This window comes from Salvelinus namaycush, chromosome 12, assembly GCF_016432855.1.
Source record: "Salvelinus namaycush isolate Seneca chromosome 12, SaNama_1.0, whole genome shotgun sequence".
Lineage (NCBI taxonomy): Eukaryota > Metazoa > Chordata > Actinopteri > Salmoniformes > Salmonidae > Salvelinus > Salvelinus namaycush.
In genome coordinates, this window is record NC_052318.1 from 7,601,329 (window position 1) to 7,617,173 (window position 15,845).

General features: G+C 40.0%; 1 protein-coding gene across 2 annotated transcripts in view; it reads right to left on the reverse strand.

The window, feature by feature from the left end:
- Nucleotides 1-212: 212 nt before the first annotated feature.
- Nucleotides 213-15,845, reverse strand: part of kctd16b (potassium channel tetramerization domain containing 16b) — an 82,823-nt gene continuing 67,190 nt past the window's right edge. Inside the window, exon 2 of one of the 2 annotated variants that reach the window (XM_039004604.1) lies at nucleotides 213-670. In XM_039004604.1, coding sequence (XP_038860532.1) covers nucleotides 213-670 — 458 coding nt within the window. The remainder of the gene's footprint in view (nucleotides 671-15,845) is intronic. The other variant, XM_039004603.1, reaches the window with a different exon arrangement.

Genomic DNA, 15,845 nt, shown 5'->3' on the forward strand with positions numbered 1-15,845 from the left:
CATAACATAATGTGGAATAAGTCAAGGGGTAAGAACACTTTCTGAAGGCACTGTACATATATTAAAACATACGTGCAAACATACATACATACACACATACAATACATACAGTTACCTAAACAGTCATGGTTTTATGCTTGTCTCTTTGACTCCTACAGCAGCTAGCCTGGCTCCGTCTCTGTGACTCCTACAGAAGTTGACCTGGCTCAGTCTCAGAGACGGTACTTTCTCAGCAGCTCCGCCTGCCACATGTACTTCCTCTCCGGGAAGCGTTCAGGGATCTTGATCTTACGAAAGTCCTGGATGCACTTCTCCAGCTCCTCCTCAATGGTCATCTTCTCCTTAGCTGGCCTCTTCTTACAGGTGCTGGTGTCTCGGGAGCTAGTGGTGAGCGTGCGGAGGAGATCACTCTTCCTGCGCTGTTCTGACTGCTGCAGCATCTGCACTGGGCCCTTCTTCAGCGGCCGGTCCAGGGTCTGGACATGGGAGTGGGACTGCCGGTTGACTGGCCCACAGATGACGGTGCCCTGGGGTGAGCTGGCCTCTGACTGGCTTTCAGAGCTGGAGGTGGAGAGGTCGTTGAAGGAGGTGCCGCTCTCGCCCTCTCCGTCACCCTTGTGGTTCTTGCAGCAGCAGTCGCAGGGTGGGGAGGACCACCGAGAGGTGCCACCTGGAACACAGAGGGAAGAGACGGTGAGACAAGGTCTAGAAACAAAATACAACACAATAACAAGGTCAGTTTGGCGCTGGCAATATGCTGCTGTCACTGCATATGGCAAACCTTTGAGCATTACATTTTATCTAAATTGAGTCACCCAAAACATGGCTTGTCCTTGGACAAAGAAATGGACTCTAAACAAATAAACACACCAAAGAAGTGAAGTCATCTCTGACACAGAGGGAGAGGAATAATAAACAAAAAAAGGTCACAGAACAATGTTCCTTCCTGAATGACATGGTTGCTTTACATAAGAATCAAAGATCCTGACAATAGTTGTTGAAGTTTTAGTCACAATAAGTGGGTTGGAAAGTCTATAGACTGTACATCTTGAATCTTCTTCGGATGTGTTTGAAGCAGACAGCACACTCACCAGCCCCAGACTCAACCGTGCACTGGTAACTTCCTTTGACACTTGGCTATTGTTTGCATGCAACTTTGTGTGTGTGGTTCAATTGTTCCCCAAAAAATGTAACTCAAAGGAAGTGATGTTATGTAACAAATTGCTGGTTGTATAGTAGAGCAGTGTTCTCAGCTGTAACGTTTAGGTAGCATATAAACCAAGGCTTATTTATGTTTCATGGTTACCTCTTAAATAATTCAATAAAGAGGGAGCTATTGCCTATGAATTTATTTCCAATTTAGCAAGAAGAAGACATCGCCTCTTGAAACACAAGTTTTCTTTTCATCAAGTTAAATCCAAAAGTTTCATTTTATGTACAGGACAGCATTTAACATCAATAAAAAAGTATGTACTGGCAAATATATCATTTGGCTTTTATTAATCTAAGCATCAACAGTGGTTTAAATTAGTTTACTTACTAGCATGACGAGAATCTATTTATACATCCTACATGTATTCATTTTATACCCCAGTCTTTCCACAAGACCCGTCATGAATCATTCACAGTAGGCTATAAATCTATATAGTAATTACGGTCATATAAATATGATATTATTTGCAGTCAGATTTCAGAGAGCTCTGATGTCGTTTTCCAACACTCACTGTCATCTAAGTATAACCCGTGCATAGCTGCACACAGTCGAGCGCTACCTCTGTGGAATAGGGCAGGCCATCACATCTTGTGACAGAAATGGAGCGAAACGCCCTCAGTCACAGCCACTCCGGCAGCCACACAAAAACTCCATGGCTGCCTGCCCTAAGGGCTCTGGTCGAAAGTAGTTCACTACATAGGGAATAGGGTGCCATTTGGGATGCAGCCTGTAATTACCACTGACAGCACAACACATCTTTCCCTACTCAGTGGAGGACTGTGAATACTAGGCTGACATCTGACATGAGGGTTGGGTTCTTTCTATTGTGTTTATGTGCTGGGGAAGGCAACAGACATCTCTTGTGTTTATGTGCCAGGGAGGGAAGGCAACAGACATCTCTTGTGTTTATGTGCCAGGGAGGGAAGAACACAGACATCTCTTGTGTTTATGTGCCAGGGAGGGCAGGCAACAGACATATCTTGTGTTTATGTGCCAGGGAGGGAAGAACACAGACATCTCTTGTGTTTATGTGCCAGGGAGGGCAGGCAACAGACATCTCTTGTGTTTATGTGCCAGGGAGGGCAGGCAACAGACATCTCTTGTGTTTATGTGCCAGGGAGGGCAGGCAACAGACATATCTTGTGTTTATGTGCCAGGGAGGGAAGAACACAGACATCTCTTGTCTTTATGTGCCAGGGAGGGAAGGCAACAGACATCTCTTGTCTTTATGTGCCAGAGAGGGAAGGCAACCTACCTGGACCCAGGGGTAAACGTAAATCCAGGACACTCCCATTAGTATGATACAGTATTCTAAGTTTTGTATGGTATGTATTAATTTGTGGATGTCCATCATCAATTTCGTATGAGAAACTCAGCAAAAAAAGTAACGTTCCTTTTTCAGAACCCTGTCTTTCAAAGATAATTCGTAAAAATCCAAATAACTTCACAGATCTTCATTGTAAAGGGGTTAAACACTGTTTCCCATGCTTGTTCAATGAACCATAAACAATTCATGAACATGCACCTGTGGAACGGTCGTTAAGACACTAACAGCTTACAGACGGTAGGCAATTAAGGTCATAGTTATGAAAACTTAGGACACTAAAGAGGCCTTTCTACTGATTCTGAAAAACACCAAAAGAAAGGTGCCCAGGGTCCCTGCTCATCTGCGTGAACGTGCCTTGGGCATGCTGCAAGGAGGCATGAGGACTGCAGATGTGGCCAGGGCAATAAATTGCAATGTTCGTACTGTGAGATGCCTAAGACATCGCTACAGGGAGACAGGACGGACAACAAGTATATAACAAGTATTGTTTTAACCATGTTATGAGGCTATACAGTGTTTGTTTACATTTACAATGTTTACAAACATTGAAGAAAGACAAGCTTATATTTTGGGTTCTCATGGAGTGTGACAGTTGAACCCACGAGGCATTTCTAAGTTACATTCTGGATATATATAATTCATAAGTTAAAAAATGGATGTAGAAACTACAGATTGTCCCTTTAAGTCTATCAAAAGTGTGTGAGTTTGAGCAAGTGTCCATTAGGCCTATGGATAAAAAATGTTATCAGCATGAATTAGATTGAGCAATAAAAGCCCCACTTTTATTCCATAGGCTTGGATCAGCATTATGCAGCTGTTTGCGAGAGCCCATTCTTCACTGCCCATTCTTCACATTCTTCACGGTTTCAAAAACAATGATTGATAGGCAGCTTAAACTTCTTGAATTCAACCATTATTGGGTTCAAATACACATTTAGATTTGTGAACAGCCATCCACAACAACCACAATCCGCAAGGCGCAAATAGCTAAATGAGAGAGCAGCAGTGTGATTCACATCAATGCTATGTATATATTAATAATAGGTGATATCCGTATCGCTGTAGACTACACCACTGCTGTCATCCTTACCTCCAAGCGTTTATTCAAGTTGGAAGACAGCAGTCGCACCATTGGAAGACATAGCTTGGACTGTAGCCTACAAAAACCAATTTGTGCTCTTTTCTCGCGATTGATCAGACACATTTTGTGTGTCATCATCGTGGTCTCTGACTTGTGGTCAGACTCACTCAGGTGGAACAAACTTAAACTTGCGCCTTTTTCAATGCTGATTTGAATGTCATTGAGAAAACAGAGAAGTGTCAAAGATTTTTTTTTTGCAAACATCCTTTCTGATTTTAAAAGTAATCCTCAAAGTAATCATCTAGTTTTTCAAAAGTATCTGTAATCTGATTACAATATTTTCGTTGGTAACATAACGGATTACAGTTACCATTTTTTTGTAATCCCTTACATGTAACAGATTACATGTATCCGTTACTTCCCAACACTGGACTTGGTTGTGGGGACAGTAGTTAGGAACTGTACTGCTTTTATTTTCTTAGAATCTGTTAGGTAAATCCCCTGGTGTTGACAGACACCTTGTACACCTTTTACAGTATTTAAGACACATGGCATGGTCCTATATACTCTTCTCTCACATTCACATCTGGAATTATCACCTGTTTGTCTACGATAATTGAAATAGTTAAAATTATGATAATGTCCTTTTAGTGTAAGAGCTGTTTGAAAATGCCACCTAACATTTTTGCCTGTTTTGGTGGGATGGAATTTTGGCCTGACATCATCAGGCAGTAAATTAGTTAATAGACAAATAAGAAACCATGTTCCAAAACTCTCTGCCAATAACAGCTAGTTTTCAGTTTTCCCCTCCCCACTCAGACCACTCCCAGACAATTCTGGCAAAATTCTTGCTTGAGAAAATCCTCCTTGCTAAGAAGCTATTTTTGTTTCTAGTTGACCGTTTTGAAAACAATCACAGTAAGGTACTTATTGTTACACAGAAATGATTTGATATTGAGATAAAATTGGCTGCATTGGACCTTAAACAATGGTTGTGAGTGACAACCTGAGATAGAAATATTACAGACTTCCACATGACAATGAACTCTACTTCTCTACACTAAAACGGTCAAGAGATTAAATTGAAGATGTTTCCGCTCGTCACAGGAGGTTAGTAGAAAACATATTAGTGACTCGGGCTCTGACAGCTCTATTCACATCATAAACCACTGGATCAGTGCAGATGAAGGGGAGGAGACAGGTTAAAAAAGTTTTTGTTAAGCCTTGAGACAATTGAGACATGAATTGTGTATGTGTGCCATTCAGAGCGTGAATGGGCAAGACAAAATATTTAAGTGCCTTTGTATGGTACTGGTACATTTACATTACATTTACATTTAAGTCATTTAGCAGACGCTCTTATCCAGAGCGACTTACAAATTGGTGCATTCACCTTATGATATCCAGTGGAACAGCCACTTGTAACGGGTGTCTAGATCTTCCTCCTCCTCAGACGAGGAGAGGAGAGAAGGATCGGAGGACCAAAATGCAGCGGGTTGTGAATACATAATGATTTATTACAAAACAGACGAAACACTGACAAAACACTAGAACAAACTACAAAACAATAAACGAAGGCAACAGACCTGAAACAAACGAACTTACATATAGACGAAGGACGCAAGAACAGGAACAGACTACCTAAACCGAACGAACAAACGCTACAGTCCCGTGTGGTGCGCAGACACAGACACGGACGACAATCACCCACAAACAAACAGTGAGAACAACCTACCTTAATATGACTCTCAATCAGAGGAAACGTCAAACACCTGCCTCTAATTGAGAGCCATACCAGGCAACCCAAAACCAACATAGAAACAGAAAACATAGACTGCCCACCCAAAACTCACGCCCTGACCAATAAACACATACCAAACAACAGAAACAGGTCAGGAACGTGACACCACTTTACAATAGTGCATCTAAATCTTTTAAGGGGGGGGGGGGGGGGGGGGGGGGGGGGGGGGGGGGGGGGGTTAGAAGGATTACTTTATCCTATCCTAGGTATTCCTTAAAGAGGTGGGGTTTCAGGTGTCTCCGGAAGGTGGTGATTGACTCCGCTGTCCTGGCGTCGTGAGGGAGTTTGTTCCACCATTGGGGTGCCAGAGCAGCGAACAGTTTTGACTGGGCTGAGCGGGAACTGTACTTCCTCAGAGGTAGGGAGGCGAGCAGGCCAGAGGTGGATGAACGCAGTGCCCTTGTTTGGGTGTAGGGCCTGATCAGAGCCTGAAGGTACGGAGGTGCCGTTCCCCTCACAGCTCCGTAGGCAAGCACCATGGTCTTGTAGCGGATGCGAGCTTCAACTGGAAGCCAGTGGAGAGAGCGGAGGAGCGGGGTGACGTGAGAGAACTTGGGAAGGTTGAACACCAGACGGGCTGCGGCGTTCTGGATGAGTTGTAGGGGTTTAATGGCACAGGCAGGAAGCCCAGCCAACAGCGAGTTGCAGTAATCCAGACGGGAGATGACAAGTGCCTGGATTAGGACCTGCGCCGCTTCCTGTGTGAGGCAGGGTCGTACTCTGCGGATGTTGTAGAGCATGAACCTACAGGAACGGGCCACCGCCTTGATGTTAGTTGAGAACGACAGGGTGTTGTCCAGGATCACGCCAAGGTTCTTAGCGCTCTGGGAGGAGGACACAATGGAGTTGTCAACCGTGATGGCGAGATCATGGAACGGGCAGTCCTTCCCCGGGAGGAAGAGCAGCTCCGTCTTGCCGGTACAGTATAGTACTGTAGTAGGTGCCAGGCACACCGGTTTAACGGTGTCAAGAACTGCAAGGCAGCTGGGTTTTTCACGTTCAATACTTCCTGTGTGTATCAAGAATGGTCCACCACCCAAAGGACATCCAGCCAACTTGACAAAACTGTGGGAAGCATTGGAGTCAACATGGGCCAGCATCCCTGTGGAACACTTTCAACACCTTGTAGAGTCCATGCCCTGACAAACTGAGGCTGTTCTGAGGGCAACTTAATATTAGGAAAGTGTTCCTAATGTTTTGTACACTCAATGTATAAGCTAGTCAGCAACATATACTGTATGCCGTGGGGGATGGGAGGATGGGTTGTCACATGAGACGTGGGCCAGAGTCTCTCTCTCTGTGTCAATCCATACCTCCCATGTTGTAAGCCACACCTGTGGCTGGCATCACTCTTTCCCCTGGCACTGGCACCACACCATCACCTGCCCAGGCAGGGGTAGAACATGCTATGTTCAGAGCCCTGCTTGGTCCAAGGCTGTGGGGCTGTGGGAATAGAGGCTGTGAGGCTGTGGGATTAAAGGCTGTGGGAATAGAGGCTGTGGGGCTGTGGGAATAGAGACTCTGTGGCTGTGGGAATAGAGGCTGTGAGGCTGTGGGAATAGAGGCTGTGGGGCTGTGGGAATAGAGGATGTGGGGCTGTGGGAATAGAGTCTGTGGAGCTGTGGGAATAGAGGCTATGGAGCAGTGGGGCTGTGGGAATAGAGGCTGTGGAGCTGTGGGGCTGTGGGAATAGAGGCTGTGGTGGGAGCTGGTTCATGTGATCTCATGTGTTCTCTCTGACTAGAGGCTGTGGGAATAGAGGATGTGGAGCTGTGGGGCTGTGGGAATAGAGGCTGTGGGGCTGTGGGAATAGAGACTGTGGAGATGTGTGGCTTTGGGAATAGAGGATGTGGGGCTGTGGGAATAGAGGATGTGTGGCTGTGGGAATAGAGTCTGTGGAGCTGTGGGAATAGAGGCTATGGAGCAGTGGGGCTGTGGGAATAGAGGCTGTGGAGCTGTGGGGCTGTGGGAATAGAGGATGTGTTGGGAGCTGGTTCATGTGATCTCATGTGTTCTCTCTGACTAGAGGCTGTGGGAATAGAGGCTGTGAAGCTGTGGTGCTGTGGGGCTTTGGGAATAGAGGATGTGGGGCTGTGGGAATAGAGGCTGTGGTGCTGTGGGAATAGAGGCTGTGGGGCTGTGGGAATACAGACTGTGGAGCTGTGGGGCTTTGGGAATAGAGGATGTAGGGCTGTGGAAATAGAGGCTGTGGTGGGAGCTGGTTCATGTGATCTCCTGTGTTCTCTCTGACTCTGGTACGGGAGGTCTGAGGCTATCGTTGTCCATCCCCAGCCCACATGCTCCCTCCCTCTCTGATAGACTTCCTACGCCCTGAGCTATTGATCTCATATCTCAGAGGGGACCTCTGCCGTCTCAGTTATCAGAGCCCACAAAGGGAGCTGCCTCTCCTCCTCAGACAGCCACCTCCCTCCTCCTCCTCCCCCTCCATTACACAGCTCCCCTCCCTGCTTGGTACTAAGCGTCCCTATCAATCTGCCTGCTCCTCCAGCATGCCTACCCGTGCTGCTCTGCTCTGCGTGCCACGCATCTTTCTCCCCTCTGTCTCTCCGTCCACCCATCCCTCTCTCCCCTCTGTCCCTACATCCACTCATCCATCTTCAGGCCGCTCTCCAACCGTATCAGTTAATCAGCGGCTCGGTGGAGGTGTGCAGACAATTGCCCCCTGATTGATTTCTGTCAAAAAGCGCCCTGATGTGCCCAGGGTATTCACGGAAGACAAAATCATCTCTGTTGAACAAAAGCAAATAACTCCTCTCATTGTAATTTGTTTCAGTTTGGCACGTGAAAGCGACTGACATGCATATTTTTAATAGGCTAAGACAATGTATTCCTTGCTTGAAATAGTGAGTGAGGCTAGATTTGCAGAGTAAAGGCAGGACAGATGTAGGATCTTAATTTGAGCCAGTTTGCTACAGCAGGAAAATAATCCTGCAGCAGCATGAAATGTGAATTATTATGTGGATTATAATTCATGGACACAGGGATGCTGGCCCATGTTGTTTCCAATGTACCCTACAGTTGTGTCAAGTTGGCTGGATGTTCTTTGGATGGTGGACCATTCTTGATACACACAGGAAACTGTTGAAAGTGAAAAACCAAGCAGCATTGCAGTTATTGACACACTCAAACCGGTGAGCCTGGCACCTACTACTGTAGGGCAGCCCAGTCCCAGAAGTAACTCTTCTTATCAACTGTACGCAAGAATTTCATTGTGTTGTCTTGGGAATTCAGCCTTCTCTGTGTTGATCTTGCCAAACCCCATTGTTACACCTCTGAGAAGCATAGATTCCATCCTGTAGGTCTGATATCTGATTGGAGGTTAACTTTACATGTACAGTAATATTATTGGTAAACAACTCAGGTTTTGAATCCAAATAACTCAGATGCTTATTAAAGGGATTAAGATTCATTGTTCTTTCTCTTATGTGTTCCTGATCCTGCTGTGGTGAGATACTCTCTTTCCTTCTCCACCGCATGCACTTCTGGGGCATGACCTTTCAGGCTATGGTTTCAATTCAATTCAAAGGGGCTTTATTGGCATGTGAAACATATGTTAACCTGTCATTGCCAAAGCAAGTGAAAGAGATAATAAACAAAAGTGAACTAAACAATAAAAAATGAACAGTAAACATTACACTCACAGAAGTTCCAAAAGAATAAAGACATTTCCAATGTCATATTATGTATATATACAGTGTTGTAACGATGTGCAAATAGTTAAAGTACAAAAGGGAAAATAATTCAACATAAATATGGGTTGTATTTACAATGGTGTTTGTTCTTCACTGGTTTCCCTTTTCTTGTGGCAACAGGTCGCAAATCTTGCTGCTGTGACGGCACGCTGTGGTATTTCACCCAATAGATATTTGAGTTGATTTAAAAAATATATTTGTGGGTCTGTGTAATCTGAGGGAAATATGTGTCTCTAATATGGTCATACATTTGGCAGGAGGTTAGGAAGTGCAGCTCAGTTTCCACCTCATTTTGTGGGCAGTGTGCACATAGCCTGTCTTCTCTTGAGAGCCAGTTCTGCCTACGGCGGCTTCTCTCAATAGCAAGGCTTTGCTCACTGAGTCTGTACATAGTCAAAGCTTTCCTTAATTGTGGGTCAGTCACAGTGTTCAGGTATTCTGCCACTGTGTACTCTCTGTTTAGGGACGAATAGCATTCCAGTTTGCTCTGTTTTTGGTAAATTATTTCCAATGTGTCAAGTAATTATCTTTTTGTTTTCTTGGTTAGTCTAATTGTGTTGCTGTTCTGGGGCTCTGTGGAGTCTGTTTGTGTTCGTGAACAGAGCCCCAGGACCAGCTTGCTTAGGGGACTCTTCTCTGGGTTAATCTCTCTGTAGGTGACAGCTTTGTTACGGAATGTTCGGGAATCGCTTCCTTTTAGGTAGTTGTTGAACTTAACGGCTCTTTTCTGGATTTTGATAATTAGGAAGTATCAGCCTAATTCTGCTCTGCATGCATTATTTGGTGTTTTTCTGCATGCAGAGCCTCAATTTGGTGTTTGTCCATTTTGTGAATTCTTGGTTGGTGAGTGTACCCCAGACCTCACAGCCATAAGGGGCAATGGGTTCTATAACTGATTCAAGTCTTTTTAGCCAGATGCTAATTGGTATGTTGAATTTTATGTACCTTTTGATGGTGTAGAAGGCCCTTCTTGCCTTGTCTGTCAGATCGTTCACAGCTTTGTGGTGCTGATGTTTAGGTTGAAGTAGGCATAGTTTTTTTGTGTGCTCTAGGGCAACGGTGTCTAGATGGAATTTGTATTTGTGGTCCTGGCAACTCTGACCTTTTTGGAACACCATTATTTTTGTCTTACTGAGATTTACTGTCAGGTCCCAGGTCTTACAGAATCTGTGCAGAAGATCTAGGTGCTGCTGTAGGCCCTCCTTGGTTGGGGACAGAAGCACCAGATCATCAACAAACAGTAGACATATGACTTCAGATTCTAGTAGGGTGAGGCCGGGCGCTGCAGACTGTTCTAGTGCCCTTGCCAATTATTTTATATATATGTTGAAGAGGGTGGGGCTCAGCTGCATCCCCACCCCACAGCCCTGTGGTAAAAAAATGTGTGTTTTATTTTGTTCAATTTTCACTGCACACTTGTTGTTTGTGTTCATGGATTTTATAATGTTGTATGTTTTCCCCTCAACACTGCTTTTTATCAATTTGTATAGAAGACCCTCATGCCAAATTGAGTAAGAGAATTTTTTTTAAATCCACAAAGCATGAGAAGACTTTGCCTTTGTTTTGTTTTGTTTGTTTGTTTGTTAATTAGGGTGTGCAGGGTGAATACATGGTCTGTTGTATGGTAATATGGTAAAAAGCTCATTTGACATTTGCTCAGTACATTGTATTCACTGAAGAAATGTATGAGTCTGCTGTTAATGATAATGCAGAGGATTTTCCCAAGGTTGCTGTTGAAGCATATCCCACGGAAGTTATTGGGGTGAAATTTGTCTCCACTTTTGTGGATTGGGGTGATCAGTCCTTGGTTCCAAATATTGGGAAAGATGCCAGAGCTGAGGATGATGTTAAAGAGTTTAAGTATAGCCAATTGGAATTTGTGGTGTGTATATTTTATCATTTCATTGAGGATACCATCAACACCACAGGCCTTTTGGGTTTGTATTTTCTCCTGTAGTTATTTAATGAAATTGGAGAATCTAGTGGGTTCTGGTAGTCTTTAATAGCTCATTCTAAGATTTGTTATTGATCATGTAAACGTTTTTGCTGTTTGTTCTTTGTTATAGAGCCAAAAAGATTGGAGAAGTAGTTAATCCATACATCTCTCTCTCTCTCTCTGACCATGCTTAGAATAATGCTTTGTAATGCTTGTTAATGCTTTGTAACTTAAGTTTATGCCTTGTATGTGAATCCATTCATTTTACAAAGTCATTAAATTCTCTTGCATAAATTATATTCTCCTACATTTCTTATTTGCCTATTACTGTAACTCAACTATAGTGTTCTATTACTGTAACTATTGTGTTCTATTACTGTAACTCAACTATAGTGATCTATTACTGTAACTCAAATATAGTGTTATATTACTGTATCTATAGTGTTATATTACTGTAACTCAACTATAGTGTTCTATTACTGTAACTCAACTTTAGTGTTATATTACTGTAACTCAACTATAGTGTTCTATTACTGTAACTCAACTATAGTGTTCTATTACTGTAACTATTGTGTTCTATTACTGTAACTATTGTGTTCTATTACTGTAACTCAACTATAGTGTTCTATTACTGTAACTATTGTGTTATATTACTGTAACTATTGTGTTCTATTACTGTAACTATAGTGTTCTATTACTGTAACTATTGTGTTATATTACTGTAAATCAACTATAGTGTTCTATTACTGTAACTATAGTGTTCTATTACTGTAACTCAACTATAGTGTTCTATTACTGTAACTCAACTATAGTGTTCTATTACTGTAACTCAACTATAGTGTTCTATTACTGTATCTATAGTGTTCTATTACTGTAACTCAACTATAGTGTTCTATTACTGTAACTCAACTATAGTGTTATATTACTGTAACTCAACTATAGTGTTCTATTACTGTAACTCAACTATAGTGTTCTATTACTGTAACTCAACTATAGTGTTCTATTACTGTAACTCAACCATAGTGTTCTATTACTGTAACTCAACTATAGTGTTCTATTACTGTAACTCAACTATAGTTTTCTATTACTGTATCTATAGTGTTCTATTACTGTATCTATAGTGTTCTATTACTGTAACTCAACTATAGTGTTCTATTACTGTATCTATAGTGTTCTATTACTGTAACTATTGTGTTCTATTACTGTAACTATAGTGTTCTATTACTGTAACTCAACTATAGTGTTATATTACTGTATCTATAGTGTTCGATTACTGTAACTCAACTATAGTGTTCTATTACTGTAACTCAACTATAGTGTTCTATTACTGTATCTATAGTGTTCTATTACTGTAACTATTGTGTTCTATTACTGTAACTCAACTATAGTGTTCTATTACTGTAACTCAACTATAGTGTTCTATTACTGTAACTCAACTATAGTGTTCTATTACTGTATCTATAGTGGTCTATTACTGTAACTATTGTGTTCTATTACTGTAACTATGGTGTTCTATTACTGTAACTCAACTATAGTGTTCTATTACTGTATCTATAGTGTTCTATTACTGTAACTCAACTATAGTGTTCTATTACTGTATCTATAGTGGTCTATTACTGTAACTATTGTGTTCTATTACTGTAACTATTGTGTTATATTACTGTAACTCAACTATAGTGTTCTATTACTGTAACTATAGTGTTCTATTACTGTAACTCAACTATAGTGTTCTATTACTGTAACTCAACTATAGTGTTCTATTACTGTAACTCAACTATAGTGTTCTATTACTGTATCTATAGTGTTCTATTACTGTAACTATTGTGTTCTATTACTGTAACTCAACTATAATGTTCTATTACTGTAACTCAACTATAGTGTTCTATTACTGTATCTATAGTGTTCTATTACTGTATCTATAGTGTTCTATTACTGTAACTCAACTATAGTGTTCTATTACTGTATCTATAGTGTTCTATTACTGTATCTATTGTGTTCTATTACTGTAACTCAACTATAATGTTCTATTCCTGTAACTCAACTATAGTGTTCTATTACTGTAACTCAACTATAGTGTTCTATTACTGTATCTATAGTGTTCTATTACTGTAACTATTGTGTTCTATTACTGTAACTCAACTATAGTGTTCTATTACTGTAACTCAACTATAGTGTTCTATTACTGTAACTCAACTATAGTGTTCTATTACTGTATCTATAGTGGTCTATTACTGTAACTATTGTGTTCTATTACTGTAACTATGGTGTTCTATTACTGTAACTCAACTATAGTGTTCTATTACTGTATCTATAGTGTTCTATTACTGTAACTCAACTATAGTGTTCTATTACTGTTACTATAGTGTTCTATTACTGTAACTCAACTATAGTGTTCTATTACTGTATCTATAGTGGTGGTCTATTACTGTAACTATTGTGTTTTATTACTGTAACTCAACTATAGTGTTCTATTACTGTATCTATAGTGGTGGTCTATTACTGTAACTATTGTGTTCTATTACTGTAACTATTGTGTTATATTACTGTAACTCAACTATAGTGTTCTATTACTGTAACTATAGTGTTCTATTACTGTAACTCAACTATAGTGTTCTATTACTGTAACTCAACTATAGTGTTCTACTACTGTAACTATAGTGGTCTATTACTGTAACTATAGTGTTCTATTACTGTATCTATTGTGTTCTATTCCTGTAACTCAACTATAGTGTTCTATTACTGTAACTTAACTATAGTGTTCTATTACTGTAACTCAACCATAGTGTTCTATTACTGTATCTATTGTGTTCTATTACTGTAACTCAACTATAGTGTTCTATTACTGTATCTATTGTGTTCTATTACTGTAACTGAACTATAGTGTTCTATTACTGTATCTATAGTGTTCTATTACTGTAACTCAACTATAGTGTTCTATTACTGTAACTCAACTATAGTGTTCTATTACTGTAACTCAACTATAGTGTTCTATTACTGTAACTCAACTATAGTGTTCTATTACTGTAACTCAACTATAGTGTTCTATTACTGTAACTTAACTATAGTGTTCTATTACTGTAACTCAACTATAGTGTTCTATTCCTGTAACTCAACTATAGTGTTCTATTACTGTATCTATTGTGTTCTATTACTGTAACTATAGTGTTCTATTACTGTAACTCAACTATAGTGTTCTATTACTGTAACTCAACTATAGTGTTCTATTCCTGTAACTCAACTATAGTGTTCTATTACTGTATCTATTGTGTTCTATTACTGTAACTGAACTATAGTGTTCTATTACTGTATCTATTGTGTTCTATTACTGTAACTATAGTGTTCTATTACTGTAACTCAACTATAGTGTTCTATTACTGTAACTCAACTATAGTGTTCTATTCCTGTAACTCAACTATAGTGTTCTATTACTGTAACTATTGTGTTCTATTACTGTAACTGAACTATAGTGTTCTATTACTGTATCTATAGTGTTCTATTACTGTATCTATTGTGTTCTATTACTGTAACTGAACTATAGTGTTCTATTACTGTATCTATAGTGTTCTATTACTGTATCTATTGTGTTCTATTACTGTAACTGAACTATAGTGTTCTATTACTGTATCTATAGTGTTCTATTACTGTAACTCAACTATAGTGTTCTATTACTGTAACTCAACTATAGTGTTCTATTACTGTAACTCAACTATAGTGTTCTATTCCTGTAACTCAACTATAGTGTTCTATTACTGTATCTATTGTGTTCTATTACTGTAACTGAACTATAGTGTTCTATTACTGTATCTATTGTGTTCTATTACTGTAACTGAACTATAGTGTTCTATTACTGTATCTATAGTGTTCTATTACTGTAACTCAACTATAGTGTTCTATTACTGTAACTCAACCATAGTGTTCTATTACTGTAACTCAACTATAGTGTTCTATTACTGTAACTCAACCATAGTGTTCTATTACTGTAACTCAACTATAGTGTTCTATTCCTGTAACTCAACTATAGTGTTCTATTACTGTATCTATTGTGTTCTATTACTGTAACTGAACTATAGTGTTCTATTACTGTATCTATTGTGTTCTATTACTGTAACTGAACTATAGTGTTCTATTACTGTATCTATAGTGTTCTATTACTGTAACTCAACTATAGTGTTCTATTACTGTAACTCAACTATAGTGTTCTATTACTGTAACTCAACTATAGTGTTCTATTACTGTAACTCAACCATAGTGTTCTATTACTGTAACTCAACTATAGTGTTCTATTACTGTAACTATTGTGTTCTATTACTGTAACTCAACCATAGTGTTCTATTACTGTAAGTCAACTATAGTGTTCTATTGCTGTAACTCAACTATAGTGTTCTATTACTGTAACTCAACTATAGTGTTCTATTGCTGTAACTCAACTATAGTGTTCTATTACTGTAACGCAACTATAGTGATCTATTACTGTAACTATTGTGTTCTATTACTGTAACTCAACCATAGTGTTCTATTACTGTATCTATAGTGTTCTATTACTGTAACTCAACCATAGTGTTCTATTACTGTTACTCAACTATAGTGTTCAATTACTGTATCTATTGTGTTCTATTACTGTAACTCAAATATAGTGTTCTATTACTGTAACTCAACTATAGTGTTCTATTACTGTATCTATATTGTTATATTACTGTAACTCAACCATAGTGTTCTATTACTGTAACTCAACCAGTGTTATATTACTGTAACTCAGCCATAGTGTTCTATTACT